This window comes from Haemorhous mexicanus, chromosome 20, assembly GCF_027477595.1.
Source record: "Haemorhous mexicanus isolate bHaeMex1 chromosome 20, bHaeMex1.pri, whole genome shotgun sequence".
Taxonomy (NCBI): domain Eukaryota; kingdom Metazoa; phylum Chordata; class Aves; order Passeriformes; family Fringillidae; genus Haemorhous; species Haemorhous mexicanus.
The window spans coordinates 4,785,081-4,808,862 of NC_082360.1; the positions used below are offsets into that span (position 1 = coordinate 4,785,081).

A 23,782-nucleotide genomic window follows, 5' to 3' on the forward strand; every position below is an offset into this window, starting at 1 on the left:
AAGCTCTGGGTTGTGCTCAGGTTGGAAGGGGTGGTGCAGAGAAACTATTAATTGTAACACCAAGAAAGGAAATTCACAGCAAGAAACTGACTGGAAAAGCTCATGTGTGGCAAAAGAGCTAGAGAGATTGTTCCAGACCTAGGGAGCAGCATGAAAAAGGCATGACACCAGGAAGAAGACTGAGGCAGCAGCAAGGCAAGAGTGGGATATCCAAAAGGGATAAGAGGGAATGACATTAAGAGATGTGGGTTGGGTAATATTCAGAGGGCTTTTCAGATAAGAATGAGGAATTCTAATTTAATACAGAAGCCACAGGACAGAGTCAGGGATCAGAATGATACAGTCACAGAAGCAAGAGACAACAAACATTACATCTTCAATACACCAGAGGAATGGTGAACAGAGGACAAACCAAGTCATGGAGATCAAGGTAAGAGTTTGGAGTGGAAAGATAGAAGGAAGGATGAGTTTCCAAGAGACAATACAGCAAAAGACACAGCAACTCCTGGCAAGGACCTAAACATGGAAAAAGAAAGAGCAAGAAGTGATGTGGGAAGTTTCCCAGGGTCAAAACAAGACAGAAGTTGAGAGGGGTTAGGAAAACAAGCAGCAGCTTGATTTCTACAAACTGGGTGTGTGATGACAGCAAGGGAGACAAGACCAGATGTGAGATGAAAGAGGCTGGAAGGGAGACTGAAAACAAGAGCAGAGATCCACAAACTGCTCATATGAGAACAGTGCTTTCCCACTTCTGTTCCATCAGAAACAAAACCCCATTCAATGTAGACTGGGCAATCTCTTATTCTTTCTCATCCCCCCAACTCTTCCAGCCAATATTCCCCACTAACCTGGCATTTGAAACTCTTCAAATACTCGGCCCCAACCTGATCTTCTCGCTCAAACCCCGGTGCTTTCTTGTAGCTGCCAGCTGCTGTGACTGAGTCTGGAGGAAAACCAATACTCTCCAAGCTGTGGGGCTTCCCAATGGCACCAGGAGGAGACCCACATATATTAGATGGGCTTCCAAGACTGCTGTTCCTACAAAGAATCTAACAGAGGGAACAAGTGTCAGGAAAGTACAGCCAGACAGCAGGAACTGCTCCAGGAGTCATCCATGGAAGAGCTCAATCATGTCACTGTTTGTGGACTGATTACACTGACAGCCAACACAACCATACAAGCTTCCAGTAAACACTCATTAAACAAACAGGAAAAAGCTCCACTGAATTTACACAGTCCCACAATTATGGTTTTATTGTTGTTATTTTGGAGTGCAGTCTTGGAAAATCTAACCTACGGCTCTAGGGACACTTTTCTTTCTGAGGCTTCAGAGGTGACTGATCAGGTACCCAACATGACCACAACACTCTTCCCTTTCCTTAGGCTACAGTGGGTCCTGTCTGACTCTGGGTAGTGGTGTGGAACCTGGAAAGGTGCTGTGGCAGTCACAACAATCAGGCATATCTGAACTATATGTAATACTCTATTTTTTGCTTTCCAGTTGGAAATCTCAGAGTTCTAATGCAGACACAAGTCAGGTATCAACTGCATTAAAAAAACCCAATGATTTCCAACACTTCCATTCTTTGGACTAATACCAGGGATCACAATCACATGCAACAAGGCTAGTTTTGCATTGTAGATGAAGCCACAGACAGCAGCAAAGGAAGTTGAGTTTTAGAGAATGTGTCCACCTGGATGAACACAAATATTCCTATCTCTCTGGGACAAGAAATTATTTGCCTCCACGGGCAAGCACAACTGTGCTTCAGACATCACACATTCAAATGTGGAACAGTCTGGGCTGGCATTAGGGGAATAAAAAAAAGGAGCAGCCTACAATGTTTTTATTTTATTTTGATACAGACATTCTGCTGTCCACGCTTCCCTACAGTCACAAAGATAACTACTCACTGTGGTGGAGGTGGGGCTAGTTGGCAGAGTTCCTGATTTATTCCACACCTACAGTACAAATACAAAACAGAACAGGCCACGTGAGGCTGGCTGCTACAGGGACCTTTTTCTCTGATTAATTCATCATGTAAAATGATCACCAGCAAAGCCATATTTGTTTGCAAGCTACATGCAGATGCCCTGTGGAGTGATGAAGTCATAGACAGACATGTGCTGCCATTTGGCACATATCCAAGGATTAGGAAAGACTGTTTAAAAGACTAAGAGCTTGAGATAGACAAGACCTAAACAGCCTAAAAGTAGGAGATATCGTCAACTGCCCTGCAGTTTTCAGTGAATTTAAACAATACCTTCATAAGATGGAGGGGTTTTATTACTTTCCTGTGTTATTTAGTACGAGACAATATTATGTCCAGACTTTTCAAGATCTGTTTGGAATTCTACCTGCAATCCAATTCAGGACAGCTATGAACTGCTAGGTTGGCTCAAACACAGCTGCTCTTTTCAAAGAGAGGGAATAAAACAAAGCAGAGGTCCTAGATGAGTTCACCTCAGTCCGACCAGTTTCAAATGAGTTAAATTCATGTCACTGTACCTTCTCAAAACCTCAGCCAACCATTTGAAAAGGTTACACACCTTATCAAGTGCAGTACAAGCAGGAAAGACTTAACAAAAAAAAAAAAAAAAAAAAAAAGAAAGAAAAAGTTAAGTAAAAATGTAGTCTAGCATTCCATGGGCTTCTAATCTGACTCTGAGTATCTGTTCAACACTTAGACATCTCCTTTCTTGTATGGACAACTAACTACCAACAATGTGGGGGCATTACTGAAACATATCCCAGAGTTTAGCTGTCTCCAGAAGTACAAGAGGGAAGGAACTAAGGATATCCTATAATGCAACACACAATATGCACAGGCTAAGGCACTGAGATTACATAGGTAAACAAACTCAATTGTAGCTATGTACTTTAGAGTCTGTTGGCTCACAGCCTTCAATTATAGGTCTTGGAAGCTGAGCCCAATATGTACCTCCAAACTGGAAGGAGTTCGACTGCATGTGCGGATGTATTCCACTCTCCTGAAAGTACATCAACAAACCCTGCACAGAAAGGAAGGCCTGGAATTTTTATATGTGAGAGGACAATACTAAAGCCACTGAATGTATGTTCCAAAAAACCAGATCCCTCTAAAAAGCGTGGAGCTGAGAACTAGGAGAAAAATCTCATATCCTTTGGGCTTTGGAATACTTTTCTTGGGAGAAAGAACAGAGACTCAGAGAAACACAGATTTGCACAACATGGACAAGGCTACTCCACAGGGCTACATACATTGCTAAGGTCTGGGGCATGTGGACTGGAAGGGCTGACTGGAACAGAGTCCCCAGCTGCTGAGGGCATGTACATCACAGGTGCTGTCTGTGTGGGGCTGGACACGGCCGAGGATTGCTGCAAATCTTCGCTGAGCACCGGCTCTGCGGGAGACAAAGCACAGGGACACCCCTCAAAGCTCAGCAACAGCCATGGAGCACAAAACATTTAGGAACAAGAACACCCAGATATTCCTGAGAGAAAAAATATACTCCACAAGCACCTACTTATAAATGTAGAAGTAAGGAGAAACCTTATTTGGTCTGTTTGCTTATCTAATATTCCTCACGTTTTTACTGTCATCACATACACATTGTGCTGCTCATTAATGTGGCTCCAAAATTATCTTCCCTGCATGAATTGTGTGTTATTCATTCAGCTCTCTTGAACTAAGCAGTTTCCTTCATTGCTTGGCACAGAGTTGATGGGTGCATTATAATTAGCTGAGGGAGTTAAAGTTTCCATCTGCTCAGTACAAATCATTACCAAAAAAAAGTGGCACTGGCTTGGAAGGTAGAGATGCTGCAGATTTGTAGGATTTACATCTAACACTCAGCATCTTCACAAAAACTATAGAACTGACACGACATCTATATTTCAATATCCTCAAAATGCTGGTTTCTTGCTATTAATCAGTAAAACTCAGGTTAAGAGTAGATATAATAAATGGACTCCTGTTATTTTAATTGCATTAGGCCTGTCCTTGTTGACCTTCTAGGAAGGACTAAAAGATACAAATCCATAAGACAGCACAGGAAATTACAAAGTTGGAATGACCTAAGTGCCATGGAATGTTACTCTAATATAATATCAAGTGTAGTAATCTTATTAGAAGTAGGGCATTCCTAAACAAAAGTACTATATTATACCCAAGGAAGTTGGCTAAACACCGTTCCTTTATCAAGATTTCATTTTCTAAAGCTTGCTGGATCCCACTGTGTAGCTGCACTGCTGTGTTTTGGGCCATTACAGCCCACAGATCCAGCTATAATTACTGCTTGTCAACAAGGCTTCCTATAAAAGGAACAGCACAACCTGTAGGGAGTTTACTCTCCCCATTCCTTGTCAAAGGCAGCAATTACTAATTCCCTCATTTACAAAGGATAATCAAATAACAAAGAGATTTTCTCAAGGCCATGTAGTGAGTCAGTATCAGAACAAATCTAGTAAATAACCTGCTCTAATAATTGCAAATTCAGCAGTGAGATTGCAGAGCAGCAACTGAGGAGGAGCCATAGGACAGGAACTAACCATTATTTATGAATGTTAGGACCACCTGCAGGTAGAACTTCCACAACCAAAACTGCATCACTAGTTTATAGTTGATTAAAGTGAGGATTGAAATAATGCCCTATAAGTCAGAGAGCTAGTGAGAAAAGAGGATTTGAGATAAAGCAGTAAAAAAAAAGCTGCATATTTTTCTTCTCCAACCTGACTTAAAGACTTAAACTCTCAGTACAACTTCATAAAGAGTAAAATAGCTTTTTCTTAATTGATCAATAAATTATCTACAATCAGCAATTTTATCTTCAGCTTTTTAAGATATGACACTTGACAATTTAGCTAGGTACAGTTTATCCATGTACAGAAGAGAAGCAGCTTTCTCCATTTCCATCCTCCTGAAGTGATACCCAGAGAACTGAGCAGGAGAGAGGGACACAGAGGGAGATCCTTCAAGAGACAGAGCAGTGAGAGCTAAAGGCTGAGTCCTACAGGCCACCTCTACTGCCTCCAGCTCTGCCAACACCTCCCACAGCAGCACACTCGTATAGAAATCAAAGTTAACCCTTCACAGAAGCTCTGGTTTTGCAGCTGCACATTTAAACTCTCTTGGTCAGAAGCTTTCCATAGCTGAAACACCCAGGAAAGATGAGAGAAGTAGTGCACGTACGTTCTACATGTGCAAAGGCACAGAAGGGTCCTCGGGGACAGCTGCCAGACTGCTGCATATCATTGCATTTGGTGGATTTGTAGATCTAAGGGTGGGAAAAAAAACAAACAAAACAAAACAAAACAAACAGAAATGAACAGAAATGAACAGAAAATAACAGTAACCACCAGGTACAGAAGTACTATAAAGAAATTTGACAGCAAGGTAGGGACACAGATAAGAGGTGCAAAGGCCAGCAGAGCTCAGGATGACCATTTCAGTGCTTTGCTTCAAAGAAAGGAAAACCCACTATAGTTCTGGAAACACCAAAATATGCCCATGACAGATAGACCTCACCCAGAGACCAACCCACCACATACCAGCTCACCCAAAGGTCACCATCTGCCATGAAGTCCCTCAGACTCACTGGAAGCTCCATGGACATTACAAATGGCAAAAGGTAGGAAACAGCTCACAGATGATAGCACAGAAAGTTGCAGCCACATGTTTGCAAGGGAAATAACAAACCATTGACAAGGACTGTAGCAAATGGATTATTCCCTCTCCCCCCAGTTTGACAGGCGGTGACAATGGTTACTGTGCAGATACGGGCCCCACAAAGCTTTTCAACACTGTAACATGAAGCAGACTAGGAAAAGGTCTTAATTACTCTTTCTGTAAGGACATTGGAATGATCTGGGCATGCTCACAGCTAAGAGCTTGGTGGTGTTTAGTGCTATCAACATGAACCACAAACTCTTAGTCAAGGAAACAGATGATGTTTGCTCACATGCAGACCCACATTGTGCTTTCCAAAGGACCCCCATACCTGACACTGCTCCTACACTTGAGTTTTCCCCCACTTTTCTTACCTCCTCCCATACAGTCTATTCTGTCAAGCAGCTGAATTACAGCTTACTCCCAACACGCAGCTTCTCTGGATACCAGGACCACTCTACAAGCAGCCCACATCCTCTCCCACCTGGCACAGTGATTTACTTTGTAAGACTGGAATGCTTTTGCTTTTCTAAGGGGAGTGAGGAGGTTACTGTACCTCTGGGTGGAACTGCTGCTCTGTGCGAGTGTGGCAGTACTGGCAGGAGTCTCCATTTTCACACTTACTGGGATCTCCCCACTCGTCCCCATGCTTCACACTGGGACACGGTGAAGATCTGTGCAAATAAGGAAGGAGGAAGGCATCAGACTCACAGGTGTGCTCTGAGCTTTGATTACTTTGGGTAGGTGGAGGGAGGTGATTCTCTCCCACTGATCCACTCCTTGAGGACTGCATCCAACTCTGGGTACCCCAAGATCAGAAGGATGTGGACCTGCTGGAGCAAGTCCAGAGAGACCCAAAAAGGTGCTCTGAGGGTCCCTCTGCTCTGAAGCCAGGATGGGAGCACTGGGGGTGTTCAGCCTGGAGAAGAGAAGGCTCCAGAGAGACGTCAGAGCCTGTTCCAGCACTTAAAGGGGCTCCAGGAGAGCTGGAGAGGGACTTTGGATAAGTGCCTGGAGTGCCAGGACAAGGGGTAATGGCTTTAAATGGAAAAATAATAGGTTTAGATTAAATACAAGGGAGTAATTCTTCCCTGGGAGGGTGGTGAGGCTCTGGCACAGGTTGCCCAGAGAAGCTGTGGCTCCCCCTGGATCTCTGGAACTGTTCAAGGCCAGGCTGTATGGGGCTTGGAGCAGCCTGGGATAGTGGAAGGTGTTTCTGCCCATGACAGAGGGTGTAACAAGAAGAGCTTTAAGGTCCATTCCAACCCAAACCATTCTGTGATGTTACAATTCCTCAGCTGGGGGCAGGTTTGGCTGCCCACCCTCAGCTGTATAATCTGCTTGGCTGCTGCTTCCCCAGCCCCCACCCAGCTGCTATTGCATCTTCTCCCCCTTCTTCCAATTTCCCAATGAAAAAACCATGGCTTAATTCTCTATTTGAAATGAAATACAACTTGAACCAGCATAACAATATTAGCAGCTGATGTGATTAGTGTCAGAGATGCTGGGTCTGGTTTCTGTTTTGGAACTGCACCTTCATAGAAAGCTAAGAAGTTAATTGGCTAATCCTAAAACACATAATACCCTTACAGCAGTGTGTTTCCAGGTTTATAGTGTGGCCATGTGGAAAAGAGGCTGAGTCAGATCACTGGGGAAAAGGCAAGTCCGTTTTCTTTCTCCCAGCCAGGAAGAGTTCCTTTTCCCAGATCCGAATTTTTGCCGTGACCTATTTCCCCTGCTCTTTATGCTCTTAACCATTCCCTCAAACAACAGCAGAGGGAAGCAGATAGCAGCACCAGCACAGCCACATCAGCTGGGGTGGGGAAAACACAGAAGTGAGTGGAGAGCAGCAGCGAAGCTTTCACCTCTTCCCTTCCCAAAGGGCCCAGAAAGGGGCAAAAAGCACATAGCTGCTGCCTGAAGACTGCCCCAGTGGTTCTATTTCTCCTTAAAGCATTGAGATAACGTTCCTTTGATTGCTGCCTGTTTAATTGTTTTAAATATGGAATTTCAGTGCCAATTCAAAATTTCTGTGAATGTTGGGGGTGGGGAAGAGAAGCAAGAACATCCCTGGTGTTTTCTCTCCTGGCTTTCTGGTCTGCTCATGTGTTTTTCAAAAAGGAACTAAGGAAAAGCCCCACTGAGAGCACGACAAAAGCTCTGTTGTGTTGGAGGAAATGAGGGCCTATAATTTGGATGAAATGCGTTCAGGGAGACACAGCACACTGAAAAATCCAGTGACAGCTGAGTGACAGAACACCCTGGTGCCTCAAAAGCAGACCCTTTAGCAGCTGGTTAAGAATGCATGTCCAGCTACAGTCCCTCCTCATGATCCCCATCACCAGGCATACACAACAAGTAGCCTGATGATTCTGAATCCTTTACCATGAACACATTGTTGTATGAGCTTGTTTCTAGATGGGGATTAAAACTTTCTTTTGTTTTCTCTGCCCTGCACTGCTTTCTAAAGCAGAGGTTTGTGTGGTAAGGGAAAGCCAGACACAGGTTCTCTTTGCTATAAAATCAGAGTTGTAACATGATTTAACAATCCATTTATTAGAGTACTGGTTACTATATACAGGAAAACTCCTTGTTTAGTTTGTTATCTTTCTGCTAGGAAGAAATAACAGTCCATCACACCTCTCTGTACATGACTTGGAGATACACTAAAAGCAACTATCCCAACTCCTGCACCACAGATTTCCAATATACTGCACCATTCAGCTGGAAGTACAATACCCAGGATCACAGTACCTGTATTTGTGTTTTCTTGGACTTCGTCTTCTGTCTTTGCTATTGTGGTAGTAGGGGCAGGCATAACCCTGGCGGCAGAGCCGGGGGGGCTTCTTACACTGCTCTGTCTTGTAGTTTCCCAACACATATGTTGTATCTGAAAAAAAAACCCCAATGAGTCAAGAGAAATGACCACAATCCGTATTTACAACAGAAAAGTTTAGGAAAGGAGCAGGCACTCCATAGAAACCAAACTGTCCCAGCCCCACAGCCCCTCAGTGACACTCACCTTGCCACCTTGGCTCCTCACTGAGTATTTTCTCTATCATGGCATGGCTGGCAGCGACTGCAGACTGACCCTCAATGCCTCCTTCAGATGTTGTCTGACCATTCTGTAAAGCTTCCATCGCCTGAAGCTCTCTTCAGGGACAGAGGTAAATGAACAAACAGACTGAGCAGAGGAAGAGTCAGATAAATGTGTGCAAAAACTAACAAACTGGAGAATTTGCTAAGTGGGTGCATTTCAGCCATGCAGGTTTTGTCAGAACATCTTTAGCTGAACAGCAACTGCAATAAAAATAAGTCTTCATTCCCTGGGAATTCCAGATGCACTGTTTTGACCCCCTCCATCAGATTCCAAAGTGTGATCGGTCCCTTCCCCCATTTTGACAATCCTCCCTGGAGGTTTTTTATATTTGCCTTATTAGGAAGGGATATCTCGCCATCACTTCATTTCAGGGTGAAGCAGTACTGCCTTCAATCATCTCACTTTTCACTTGGGTACAGAAATTACCTTTTCCATCATCTCCTTGCTCATTTGGGCACAGAAATGGCCCTTCTCCCAGGAGCCCCAGGCTCTACTGACCTGATGTCATACACGGGTGAGCGCAGGTCGTGGGGCCCATGAGCAAAGGCGCAGTGGACTCCGTTCTTGGTGCAGTTTCCCTTGGAGTCTGTCTCATGGATGCAGATTCCAGTTTTGTAGTAGCGTAAGTGATACCTCCTCTCTGTGTCTCCAGTAGTTCTATGCAAGAAGGGACACCTGAGGAAGGAAGGAGGGGAAGAACAGATGAGGTGACAGATTCAACTACCAGAAGACACTTTGCTGAGTGAAGATGCTGCTGTTGACACCACCTTAGCTAAGTCTGCCCCTTCTCCTATGCTGTGCCTTCCAACACTTCAGAGAACCCCCAAACCTGTCACTACAAAGGATGTAAGAGTTTCCCTCCCTAAAAGAAAACTGGATTATTAATCCAGCAGCACCTTATTATTCAGGACGAGTGGGTGCCAGGGATCTGGAAAAGAGAAAGGATGTGGACAAGGAAGGACAATTACAAAACTAACATTTTAACTTGTTTTGTTTCCTCTTTTAGGCAGAAAAACAATCTACATTGAGAAGTAAAACAGAAGTATAACAAGATGGAATGGGGAAAGCTCAGATATTGCAGCATCAAGGTAAAAATACTAATGAGCAAAGTTCCTAGATGACAATGGCTTTCATTCACTGAGTCTGAGCCATGTATCATCCAGCGATCTAGAAGCCAAAGCCCACAAACATCTCATTTCCAGTTCCTTCCAGATCTCTTCTAGTGAGGAAAAAAGTGTTGAAACAAGCCTCAGGCCTGAGGGACTATTCCATTCTGTTGTAGTCACAAAAACTTTACTTAATCGAGCTGAAAAATTAAAAAAAAATGTTTTGCCAAAAAAATAGCATTTTTGTATGTTTATACTGGCACCACAAAAGAGAACTGAAATTCCATCTTTTTACAGCATCTCTCTATAAAACACTCTCCATATTTGACCACAGTTTGGCTACACTATTTATCCCACATCTGTCACATGGCTAAAGTTATATTACCAGGTTAACCCCTTAATTGCTGGGGTCTGCCACACACACAGCAGAAAGATTTGTGGTTTTACCCCAGTTAAACCTACTGCAGTCATGGGGAGAGAACACCCAAAAACCCCAAACTCTTCCTCATGCTGCCTTTTTTTGGGTACCTCTCAGTTCTCTACTGGCTTCTTAAAAGTTCAGAAAGACAAAATAAACTGATATGAGTTAAAAAGCTGAGACTGATAACTCAGGAGGCAGACTGGAGGACAAAGTTCCTCCTCTTTCTTCAATCTGTGAAAAACAAAGTTACTCTGCTAGTGAGCAGGAGCTGAGAGTCAGGGACTTGGAGAACAGAGTGTTTCCAAACTCATTTGTCTCATTGAGCTGTTTTTCCCACCTCAGCTTTGCCGAAAATGCTGAAGGTCATGAGCACAGTGAGTTCCCAAGAGCTGAATTCCCATCTAAGTCACCCTCCGTGTTGTCTCTGCAGCAGGCCTGGAGCACACGGGCTGCTATTCCAGATTTTACATCTGGTCTCATGTTACGTATGTGACAAAGCTGCTTTACTGCTGACTTGCCTCATCTCTGCAAGAACCGGCTGGAATCATCACCTGGCCTGATCCCAAAGGCCTAATGCCTGAAAAGCAGGGTGCAGCCTTTACTCACTCATCTCCTTCGGGGCAGATTCCTGTGGTCTCATCATACTTGGTGCAGTAGATGTCGGGGCTGTAGTTGAAGGTCCCGTCGCGGCGGCGGATGGACCTGCGCCGGCGCTGGTTGACAAAGTGCCAGTGGAAGCAGGTGTAGGGCCGGTGCTGAGTGCACTTGTGCTGCACGAAGAGCGGGCACTGCTCCGTGCGGAACTCCTTCAGGTACCTGCGGGGTGAGAAGCGGGATGTGAGCTCCAGGGGTGAGATCCAGCCACCCCCAGAGAGATGTCTGCTGTCCTTCCCACACCCTCCCTGCTCCCCTGCCAGGATGGAGGCTGGGAGCTGCCGGTGTTTGCCATGGCAAGCTATCCATTACACACAGGGATGTAACAAGAGCTGAAATCGCTTTGTCGGGATCATTTTGAAGAGGCTTTTCATGAGCTTAGGAAACATTTGTGAGAAAACAGAACTCTTAAGTACCTTTCTATCCCTTTCTAAATCTGGCACCTATCTGGGCAAAAAGGGGTTTCCTTCCTACATGTTCAGTGAAAAACAAAAAACAAAAAACAGAAAAAACCCCAAATAGAATACACTTCTTTGAACTACATTTAAAGCTTCAAGTTACTGAGAAAGAAAGATTTTTAAAAGACTCTTTCATGCCTTATCCTCCTGCTTTAGCCCTGCTTTGTCAGTACATGGTCAATTACAAAATAAAATTTAACCCATTTCTCTCTTGCAGTCATATTAATTCAGATCTCAGTCTTGCAAAGTGGGATAACTATCCTCAAACCCCCACATGTTTATGTTGCTTTAATTTTAATATGTAATTCCCTGAAAGTACATGGCTTCTTTTATCCTGAGAACTAAAGAAGTCACAAGCTTTTATTTGTGACACTAATAACAGTCTCTAAACCCAGATTGTAGAGGATTACAAAATGGTTTAGATCAACATAATGATCTGACTGTGATCTGTGTGTAGGTGCTTACAAAATCCACGCTGCTGAAACCCACGGGCTGCCCTGTATTTACAGGGAACACCCAAACAGCTCCAGCAGCTCAGACCTGAATCCCACCAAGTTCGGTCTCAGAGACACATCCAAGGAACAAGGCAAAAAACCTGGAGCATTCTGGTCTCTTTTGTTATGAGGTCAGTGTAAACAGCAAGGACCAAGATTTGTAGGTCAAAAAAAAAAAAAAAATACAACTATTCTGCTGGAAGCAACAGGGTGATATAACAGCAGATTCAGACTCATTTTAAACTGTGTATGTACTCCAAGGCAACAAAAAGGAGTGTAGGAATTCATTCCCATGTCAGACAGTCTTTATCTCCTGTTTCTAAATAAATGGAAAAATGTCTGATGCCCAAAGACGTATTTACAGATACTAACACAGTGCTAGGCTCATTCTGAAAGCAACATCTGTAAATAAAGCCTCCTTTCCTCTTTGCCCCAGCTGAGGAGAAAGCCTCAGGAAAATGCAGAGATTCAACCAAAGTGGTTTTATTTGTTTGCTATGAAGAGACAGTATCAGTGGCAAGACCTTTCCTACATTGGATTTTACAAGCATGAAAGGATAAAAGCTCTTCCTCTTCTTCAACCTCTAAATACGTGAGATTTGCAGGTTCCACTGCCTGGGATCTGCGAACGCCTGGGGCTGGAAGCCTACACGGCCGGCTGTAAGCCCTTCTCTACCCAAGCCCAGCTGTCCCCTGCAATCCAGAGTGGCTGGAACAGTATCTGCACTGGGGCCCAAGGCTTAACAGCAGAAAAAACAGAGCCAGCTGCAGAACCAGGTCTGCTTGGCACAGGTGAGGGCTAACAAAATAATTTTTCTCCTTTTCCCGTTTGAAAATCCAGCTCCATTCAAACAGAGATCCCTACTTCAGCCACACCACCAATTAATCTGGAAACTGAAAGCTGTGGTAAATTCATCCATTCTCAAAAGGCTTTCTAAATTGTTGGAACAAGTACTTGTAGAAGGTGGAATTCCACAGATTATTTTATCTTATCAGTGCACTAGGAAGACTTGGAACAAAAATGACTGTAACAACATTTTGGTTAGAAAGTGAATTAAGTAACCTTCAGCAGGATGCTGCTGTTCACAGACAATACAATCACCACCCAGTCGTTTTCACTCACACACCTCCACGTACACCTTAGAGACAAGAGACTTGTCTTACTCTCATTTTACACATGGACAAACGGCAACACAGCTGCCTAGGAGCCCCAGGCAGTATTACACAGCAACCAGAATCCCAGACACAAACCAAGAGCATTTTAACTCCTCCATCCTCACCCCGTGCTGGGCTGAAGTTCAAGAACAGCATCCTGAACCTCCTCAGGGCTCTGGAAACTAAGGGGAGATACCAGGCTTACACAACCTGGAGCCTAGCACTCCACACTTGTGATAGGCCCAAAAAAAACACTTAAAAAATCTGAGAGTTTAACAGCTCCACAATCAGCTGAGCTGAAGCTGCTTCCCTTCAGCAGGGAAGTTTAAAAACGTACACACTGACTAGGGATTTCAGTCTCTAGTGTCTCAATTGTTACTGAAGAGTATTTGAAAATTAATTGCATTTCATGATTGGCTAAACTCCCTGGAGAAACATTTATTGTAATGTTAATGAGAGATAATTACATAAGTAAATGGTTCACCTGAAAAGTGTTTAACACCTAACTTGCGTCATCAGAAAGTCGTTCTTTAATGGTCTCTATTAAATAAATGATGTCTCACTGCTAATTTCAAAGCAAGCCCTGCAAACAGGTACCACTGAGCATTAACTGTGCACAGTCACCTCTGCAACAGACCCAAATGAGGGAAGGAGAGTTGTCACATTAACTCAGCCATTTCAAGCCTTTCAATCACTGCCTTGGGTTTTCCTTTTTCCAAACCACTAAAATGTTTTAAATCACCCTCCTCCACAATAGCCTGAATGGTAAATTAGGCCTTACAGCCCTTTATTTTCTTGATCCATGAAGAGAGTTTTGGCTCCTCTGGGAGAACACGGAACACTCAACCAGCCACTTAGTATTAAAATATATAAAAGGCCTCTAAACCATGTGTGTTTTGGGAACACAGAGAGGATATAGAGCCTGCACCACCACAATGTGATGTCTCACAAATCAGAAAGCCATTAATATTTCAGGAGCCTCTTTGCAAAGGCTCTAAACAAAACACAGAGAACACTGTCCCAACAGATCTTTCTGGTGTCAATGATCTCTGTAATTTTTTTTTTTCCAGAACAGCTGAAAAAGGGAATTTCAGAACGACCCTCAAAGCTGAAAACATGTTGATAACTGGTACACATTTCACAGCATGTCAGCCAAACACTGTGTCTGTACAGGAACAGGAAATCCAGCAACGATAACTTGCATTTCTCAACTCTCAGGAAACCCTACAGCCCTCACTTGAGGGGCAGAAGAATTATTGCCCCTATACTGGAGCTACTTCTGTATTTCTTTATACTTCTATACTTTATACTTTCTTTATATTTCTATATTTCTTTTTCTCAAAAAAAAAAGTAAGTATATGTTGTATTTTCATACCCATGTAATTTTTAAAAAGTTGAAAGCACATAGCACTGCCTTCTGATACAACATTAACATCAGCAGCAACACCCAGATTCCTGGTGGAAATGTTACCATTTATGAGCCCCAGTAAACAAAGATGAATGCAATTCTAAACAAATAGGACAAGACTGGCCAGAACAATGCAGATCAAAGTCCCAGGCTAAGCTGAACTTGCTGTCAAATAGGACGGATGCTGCTGGAAATGAAAGTATTTTTCCCTAGAAGACAAGAGGAGAGGTTCTTGGAGTAGTTTTAGGAACTCCCAGATACCAACAGGAGCAGCAAAGCATTAGAAAAACCTCAATGTTACTCTGCTGAAATTCACTTCCTCTGGGATGAGGGAAGGGGCAGTGATTATTCTGCAATTATTTACACTGGTGGGGAGGTGTTCACTGTCTAATTGCCAGTAACAGCTCGACTCTCCAGGGCAGGGTAGCAAGTATTTACCTGTGCAGCTTGGAATTGCAGGAGTTCCCCCTCTGCCCTGGAGGAATGGAGCAGGAACCTGCTCTGGAAGCTGCAGGGAAAAAGATGGGTGCAGTGGGGGAAGAAGAAAAAAATCAAACCTAGAAAAAAAGGAGGGAAAAAAAAAAAAAAACAAAGCAAGAACCTAAAAGGAATTTTTAATCTAGAAGTTTCATTTTTATCCTCCACGATTGCAGCTGTGTCCTGGTCCCCTCCTTGCCTCCTAGTGCAGAGATCTGCTTTTCAGCAGCTTTTCTAGTTGACACTGGTGTGCTCAAGCAGCTCAGTATGAGAGGATTCCTGCATCCATCCTGCTTCCAGGGCTGAAGCTTCCTGTCAAACTTGACCCAAGTCACACATGCAGTGGAGTGAGCTCAATTCAGGAAAATGTGCTGGTAATGCACAGCTGAGCTCCAAATTCCTCATAAAAGCCTTAACCCAAAGCTCCCAGAAATCACTGGAAGATGCACACTGATGCCAAGACAGCCTCTGCTTTGTAACAGGGATCAGAAAGACCAGGGAGGAAAACAATACCAAGGAGCAAGGAAATGAAAATATTAAAACCTCAAAACTCTTCTGGCTTCTGTGATGCAAAGCCAGGCTCTGCTTTATTTCCAACACCCATCACACTGTCTGAGATCTTTATGTAGGTCCCAAGATGAGCTCCTCTCCTTTGCAGCTCTTCTTGCTCTCGCCGGCCAACCCCCTTTCTGCCAGAATTCCTCCTGGGCCCTAAGAGAGGCTCACAAGCAGGACCTGAACCTTCTGCAGCAGAATGACAGCAGACAGAAAACCATGAGATAATATAACCATGACAGTCTGGCTAATGCAGCCTAAGACACAGTCTGCAATGTAGGGCAGTAGTGAGATCTAACACCACCAGCACCTACCTTCCACACAGGGGTGGGGGTGTGTGAACACCCCTGAAACTGTGCTCTGGCACCTGGGGAAAGGCTGTGCTGAAAGGCTGTGGCAGCACTGCTGGTCTGGGTCACACCAGTGTAAACCTAGAGCAGCTTTTACAGCAGGTCCTCACTCAGGGCACAGCCACTGGGGCTGGGCTCACTCCCACAGCTGCTTCTGGGGCACAGCAAACCCACCCAGAGAGGGCAGCCCAGAACTGGGCTGGTGCCAAAGTCTGCTGTGGCCACTTCACTTTGTTAATAGCATTAATATTATAAATTACCAATTCAGGGCTGTAAAGAGATTCTCAGTCACTTGTCCAGAAGAGCCTCCAGAGGAAAATCTAGCCAAAAATCTACAAATTAATTTTTAGGTTGAGTGTTTTGTCTTGGATTTTGGTTTAGGGCTTTTTTCTGTTTTGTTCTTTTTTTTTCTTCAAACCAAGTCTTACACTCCTGATAAGATTTCAGATATCAGGGAGAAAGTGGTCTTCTGCCATTACCACTTATTTTAGTCAGGTGTGCCTTCTCTCAAAGTATTACCATGGCAAAAATGCCATTTCACTGGCACAAAAGTACACGGCAATGCTGGGGACATTTGTAGGCATTTTTCTATCAGTCATGTCCTGCTGTTTCAGACAGGACTCCATGAGGCCATGGAGCTGTTTGTAAAGTCTCAGGTGGTCCCAGTTCATCTCCTTCCTGAAAAATGCAGTCTGAGAGGTCACTGCTCTCAGCTGGTCATCAGCTGTCCTCCTCTGGAAGCTCTGAGGGCCACTGATCTGTCCAGACAGTAGGATGGAGAAAGTTTTCCTAATTCAAGTTAGGAAAGGTTTTTTTAAAAAAAAAAACAACCCAAGCCAAATCCAAACATCCCCAAACATACATACATACATACATACATACATATCCCAGCAGCTTCACTTAAGAATTTAAATTAGTGGTTTGAGCTAACACAGATAAAATTATCTGAAGCAAACCAGAGTGTGCTGATCCAACAGACTGGCTGCTCAGTAGACAGCATTGCAAAACCCAGGAGAAAATATCTAACTATAATATTGATATTTCTAATTCAATAATGCTTATCTTTTGGGAATATTTTCAAAACTGCTATTTTCTTCTTAAGCTCAGAGAGCCACCCCAACACAAGAGGAAAAGAGCTGTCCATATTTAATCAGCTCTCTAAATTCATTTCACCCTCATAAAATTTTATTGCAAAAGATGATATCAGACACACTTTAAGTAAGAAAACCATGACTCAATTATTTTCTTTTACTGAACTGTGGTATTCCAATTGAAATGAGTCAGTGGTGCATGACAGAATCTACTTATTTCAACAGGATACTCAATAAAAATCCTACTAATACACCTTTCATATAACATATTACTGATGGAGAAAACCCATGATATGCAGCTCTGACATTGCTCAGGAGGTTTTGCTCTTGGGGCAAGGGAGATGTTTCAGAATAAGTGAGATAAAAACATGGAGTTAAAGAATAGGATGGTTCCAAAATAATTTGGAGTTTTATACCAGCACTCACACAATGTCTTAGGAAATGCTGGCATTTCAATGCAAAGCTTCCTGACAGGGAACAGAACCTTCAACTTTCAAGATTTCTTGGAATTTGGGAGGAAAGATGTGAAACAATCTGACTTCATGGGAGTAGTAGTTCCTTGCTCCTAGGGGTGGCTCAAGTCAAGCAAACCCCTGAACCAGTACCTGCAGATCACCAGCAGCCTGGTTTACAACTCTGCAATGTCTAGTGTGCTTCTAGTAAGAGCAGAAGTTAAGATAACTCTGTTTCAATAAATATTTTTTACTGACTGGCAGATGTAATTTAATATTGAAACAGAGCCTCACATGAGTCACTGTTGAATATTAAACAATAACAAACACGTTTAGCAGCAATCTTCAAAGTTTCAATCATAATTTCGGAAAAATTCTCAACAAGTTCTACCAGGAATCTGTGTCAAGGCATGGTTTGTGTTGAAAGAGACCTTAAAGATCATCTATTTCCAACCTCTTGCCATGGGCAGGGATGCTCACCCACTAGATGAGGTCTATCAGCTACTGTGGCTCACCAATGTTGGATATTTCCCCTTTTACCACATTTAATAGTATTTAGAAAAATAACATCATAGGCCTGACCAAGCTCTCACACTTCACACACCAAGCTTTTTGCATATACCATGTACCACTTGGCACAAAAGGCAAACATCTCTCTCAGGACATCTCCAGAACCATCAGTCCATCTGCCTCTCCACACCCTCAGCAGCCAGGTGCAGGTCTGTAAACCTTGAAAAGATTAGAAAGCATTTAAATCTCAAAGAAAAATATATGGATCACTTTATAAAAACTAAAGGCTGACTGTGAATGTGGGGAAGGAGAAAAGGATGAGGAAAAAGTTTCAGTAAGCTCAGATCTGTCAAGAAGATAGAGTTCACATGCCTCAGTGTTTTCTTTATCACCTAAATAAATTGAACCATCAACTGGAAAAAGGTCACACACAGACAGCAGTGTGTGATTTTAAAGCTGTTAGATTTCTCCTCCTCCATTAGAGCTTGACAACAATGTCAGTCTAAGGGCAAATAAAGAAAGTGAGAGTTGGAGAGACTTATTACAGATGCACGGAGTTGGGTTTGTTTGGTTGTGGAGGTTTTTTTGTTTTAAGACTTCTTAAAACTCACTGTGTACCTAAGTGGTCAAAATGACAACTGCTCACATCCATAACCCACTGCTCCCCCAGTTTTTGTTGTAGAAATAAGTAGGCACCACTCAACTCTTCCATTTTCTCAGCATCTCAATGATTGAGCAAGCAAAGTTGAGCTGGACGCTTCCAAAAAAATAGAAATGCAGAAGGTAAAATACAAACTGCCAGACTACAGGAAACTGAGGATGACACACCAAAATGCACACAGTCACATCCAACAGTAACCTGATCCCTACAGGAGCTCCATTTCTAGATTTCAAAGGAGACCACGGGCTGGACAAGAACACAGTGAATTTATTTCAGTTGTGATGAATGAATTCTGTATCACCAATACTTCATAGATAACTGAGTGAATGCAAAAGTTCAGGCTAAAAATAACACGTGTTGGCAACTACCAGAAACCATCAGGATGTTTTTCAATTAGAAGGAAAAAGTCAGACAAACAGTTGTGCCTTGTCTACGCTGAAAAATGAAGGGAAAACAGAGAAGTGTGGTGCTGGCCCATCACAGGAAGACAGATTTGCACCAGCTTCAGGCAAAACATTGTTCAGTTTCCAGTTATAGCAAAAATGGCTTTGTTTGGAGAGAAATGCCACGCTGCCGAGAAGCTCATCAACACTGTCCTGATGAGGAACAAAAAAATCAAGGCTTTCAGGCCAGAACTCACTTGATAAAATCCACATTTATCACATTTGTGAGCAGCCAAGACACGAGCTCCAGGAGTCACAACTGTGCTCCTGCCCCTGGGTGCCGGGGAAGAGCTCCTTGCTCAGACTTCCTGGGAGCTGTGCATCCCTTTGCTTGGCACCCCTCGAGTTGTGTCACTCAAAACCCGACAAATAAAGGAATTTGAGTCATTTTTTGGCAGCGTGCTGTCTTTAAAAAGCAGGCACTTGTTGCATCAGCAGACCGTGAAATGTATATAACCAAGTCATACCAATCAAATCCATTTCAAACAGAGCTTTTTTTTACACAGAGCTTTCACCTTTTTAATTAAAACAACCCAAGCACTGGCAAAGGCAAACACTTAATGGCACTACATTTCAGATGCATTTCCTTAAAAGCCATTTACCAAGATCCAGAATTCTGCATAAAGCCTTTAACTTACATTTAAATTTCCTTGAGTTAGTTATCCTTTTTTCTCAAATTACTTGGCAATGAATATGTATTAGACATGACCTCGAAATTAACTCAATATTTAGGCAGTTCATGCAATGTTTTAAACACACAGCCCATTTTCCCAAGTTTAAATGATATATTTGCAATTTGACACCGTTAGTTTATGTAAACTGTGCCTAAAGCACACTTTCCTGTTTTCAAACATGGATCACCCCGATTGAAACAACCCTCATCCCTTTCTGGGCTAGTTTTTGCTCCACAAGTATTTAGCTGTCATTAATCCTTCCCTACAGCACCTGTGTAAGTGCTGAGTCTATGAAAACAGGATCATATGGAAATAATTATTTTTCAGTAACATGGGCTGAGCCTGTTGCAGGGCAAACACTGGAGCTCACTGCATGCAGACAGCTGCACACTGCTGAGGGTCTGTACCTGCTTCAGTTGTCAGCACAATGTAGCAACATATGCTTAAATATGAGCAATTAAATATTTTACTACTAATTACTTCACAAAAAACATCCATCCCCAGACTTATCTATTATGGTCATTTATTCAGCTTATAGACAGGTAAATTTTCTCTCTTATATTAACTCATATATTAACTTATATTATCTCATCTCTTATGGATGGGATGGATGATGCTTCTTTATTCCAGTGTTAGTGTTTGTAGCCTCAGGAAGGTAGAGCCCAAGTGGGGTTAACACACACCAGGTTTGGCACAACAAATTAAAGTCTGAATAACACCCTGATGTCCTGTGCTGTAGAAATTAACGTTCCAGTTTCCAGCAAAGGTTTTTTTCTACACTGTACTTCTCTCACCACCAATTCAAGCACTAACAAAGCCTACCCAGGGCTTACAACTGTAGAAACACCAGGGAAGGCTGGGAACAGGGCTGGGCTGTTTGAAAACTTGTGTTACTCACTCTGCTAGTTCCCTAAAACAAAACATCCCACATGCAAGAATTCATAATGGGCAATTCAGAAAAATATTATTTCCATACAAGCCATTCCACAGCTCAGGCTCTCAGCTGCAGATTGCTATGAGCATTTTTAGACAGCTAAGCCTCAACATCTTGTTTCATAAGAGGTGCTTTGGAAACAGAGCACAGTAGCCTTCCCTCTCCTGGCCATGCCAAGACCCCCATGATTTAACACACAGCTCATAGATCAGCTGCAGCCCCACCCTCACAACAAAACTAAGACAGAACATGAGCTGTTTGAAGGGCTGTATTTACACAGGACCAAAACCAGACAACCAAAGCTCCACCTGACATGACAGCTCTATAGTGCTCTCACCCAGCCCAATATCCACTGGAAATTAAACAGCATCTGCTTCTTCTCAGGTTAAACACCAACCAGATTTGCAGCAGCCTCTTTGGAAGGGCTTTCATTTGTGAACAGACATTTTCTGCTGTGAGTTTGAAACAAAACACAGTGATTATCTAACAAGCATGAACCTGCATCCCTACATACCCATGTGCCAGCACAGAGATAAAAGCCAACCCTTACTGACTGATTTTGAAGAATCAATGTCAACCATTCAATCGATTTTCTTTTTCGCTCAGCACTCAAATCAGACTTCATCTGGCCAAGTGGACTGGATTTCAACCCTCCACACAGAAGGCACACCTCTGAATAAATGTCCTGCACACTCGGGTGTCCAAAGAAGCTCCACTGCATGCTGACACCACCTCTCCTCCAAGGGGAAAGCAGGCAAACCCCAGGCTATGCCATAGCCTCTCACTTGCCACTTGCACCAATCAATGCACTGATAAATCTGGTGGCACTCTCATGATATTTTAAATCTGCAAACAATATTTTTTTTTGTTGCTGTAAAGTTGCACAGTTGTCCTCAGGCATCTGCTGTTTGTATTTCTGCTATGACAGTAACAGTCAAGCGCCATCAATGAAAACTCACAGTCTATTGAAAACTTTTGAGGAGAAAAAAAAAATCACCTCAAAGCACACTGGGTGTGGACTGACAGTTTCTTTTTGAGCTGTGGTGACATGCTGAAGACAAGGGATAACAAATAATACTGACTTTAATTCCTTTTTTTTTTTTTTTTTGCAGATAATCGTAGAATAGTGACTTTAATTCTTTAATTCTTTAACACTGACTTTATTTTTTTTTTCAGATATTGGTATTTTCAGCCATTTCATTCATAAATTGGCTTGAGTTGGAAAAGACCTCCGAGATCACCCAGTTCCAACCCCCAAGTTCTTGTTCCAACTTCATCCAGAACAGTTTCAAAAAATGAATTCCCTTTTCATATGGCCATGGCTGCATATTAATCAAAACAAATTTTAGGCATACAATGATAAAAAGTCATCCCACCTTAATTTCTTAGCTGCACTTAACAGTGCCATCAGTCTTAGGAAGGCAGTATATGCTCTGCTGAAATGGATTTGCCATTTTGACCAACAGATAGTTAGAATTGGTATGAGATTTTTCTTGTTTGACCACAAATTCAGTGCAAGTTTCTTCTCTACCACTGTTCTGACAACTTCATTCAATTAAATGTCTCTGACTTCTAACAAAATATAAGAATCAGGGCAGTATTGAGCATTTCAGTGATCTGACACTTTTATTGCCATCACTGCACTTTAGTGCTTAAAATTGCTTAAAATATTTATTTCAAATAAAACCTAGAACTTTCCTTGTTGTAACAATCACCTCCTAAACCTGAATGAATACTATAGCAGGATGAGGGTCTGTGAGTCAGAAGCTGGACCAGAACTAAAGGAGAGAAGGAATTGTTGGTATTCATTGCAAGGGAACATTCATTCCAACTGATATTTCAAATGTCAAGCTGGTATTAACTGCATCAAGCACTGATCAAAATACACAAGACTAGAGATTGCTGAGAAAATCATCACAAGCATCTAAATTGGCTGTCATCACTAGGAGGAGTTTGGGAAGGTACAAGCCTTCAGCATCTCCCTGTGCACCCTTCTGCTGAGGCTCCTTATATTTGATGCCCTGATATAAAAGACAAACTCTCTCTCAATAAATTAGAGGGGGCAAAAGGTAGCTAAGAAATAGCACTTTCTCCAGAGCCTGCTGACATGTGACCACCCATTTATTTAGGACACTGGGGGTGAATTGCTGGCTGGCTCTGTGCACACACAGCTTTCAGCAATAGCTCTGTACCTGATTTGCTGAACATTACAGAAAGTTTATAGAGTACATAAATTCTTTATAAAATAGAAAGTGCTGTGATTTACTCCCTCTTATAATTCACAATTTCACCAAAATCCAGTTTAAAGTGAAAACTGATACAATATTAAAAATCAATGACAATTAGACCCCAAAAAAAGATCTTAGCTAAAGTGATGTAGGTGACTCCTGGGCAAAGGGACCAGGTAACTTCTCACCATCTCTTTCAGCCTATTTCTCCTGCTTTCAAAAAGATTTATGAAGTTTTTAGAAGCAGAAAGTTAATGGAAGGAATAAAAACCTCTCCTCAGCATCCTCTTCATGTCCTGACAAGCAGGTTTCCAAGAGCCTCAACACAGCAATTAAAGATATTATTGCCTCTTGATTTTGCTCCTCTCTCGGAAATCACAGCTCCTTTAACAGGGACCACAGAAGGGCTGTGTCCCTGCCCAGGCTCAGCCGGGGGCATTAACACAGTCCTCAGTGACAGCTCATGCTAATATGCCACACAATAAGTGTGATTAACTGATGTCCTGACACATTCCCTCTTGCCACGCTGTCACAGGGGCAGGGACACGCAGCAAGCAGCCAGGCAGGCATGCTGGAAGGCACTGCAGGAAGATTTTCCTGAGGACAATGGTCAGACATCTTGGAATTGGAAGGATCAGGGTTTCAGCTGCTCCTAGAAGATAGTAAAACCTTTTTCTGGAAAAAGAATAGCTCTAAAGGCAATAAAATGTTGGAATTCCAACAGAATGCTCCCTAAAATAAAGCCACGTGATGTAAAAAACACTAGACAATCCATAAACTTACAAAATGAGAAATACTGACATAATGGGAAGCTCTGAGATTCTCAGGATCATAGAATAAATGGAATCGGGAGAGACACACAGAATCAGCAAGTCCTTGACTTTATAGAACAATATTCAACCTTAATATTGCCTGCCATGCAACAAAAAACTATCCTATATGCTAATATAAGCAACAGATAATC

At 42.7% G+C, this 23,782-nt stretch overlaps 1 protein-coding gene across 4 annotated transcripts in view; it reads right to left on the reverse strand.

Moving 5' to 3' along the window:
• Positions 1–23,782, reverse strand: part of UNK (unk zinc finger) — a 42,416-nt gene that overhangs the window by 13,007 nt on the left and 5,627 nt on the right. For 3 of the 4 annotated variants that reach the window (XM_059864776.1, XM_059864774.1, XM_059864772.1), the window contains exons 2-10: positions 10,882–11,091; positions 9,247–9,423; positions 8,671–8,801; positions 8,403–8,538; positions 6,205–6,322; positions 5,172–5,256; positions 3,242–3,384; positions 1,915–1,962; positions 849–1,049 (exon numbers count right to left, since the gene is read on the reverse strand). In XM_059864776.1, the coding sequence (XP_059720759.1) occupies positions 849–1,049; positions 1,915–1,962; positions 3,242–3,384; positions 5,172–5,256; positions 6,205–6,322; positions 8,403–8,538; positions 8,671–8,801; positions 9,247–9,423; positions 10,882–11,091 (1,249 nt within the window). The remainder of the gene's footprint in view (positions 1–848; positions 1,050–1,914; positions 1,963–3,241; positions 3,385–5,171; positions 5,257–6,204; positions 6,323–8,402; positions 8,539–8,670; positions 8,802–9,246; positions 9,424–10,881; positions 11,092–23,782) is intronic. The other variant, XM_059864773.1, reaches the window with a different exon arrangement.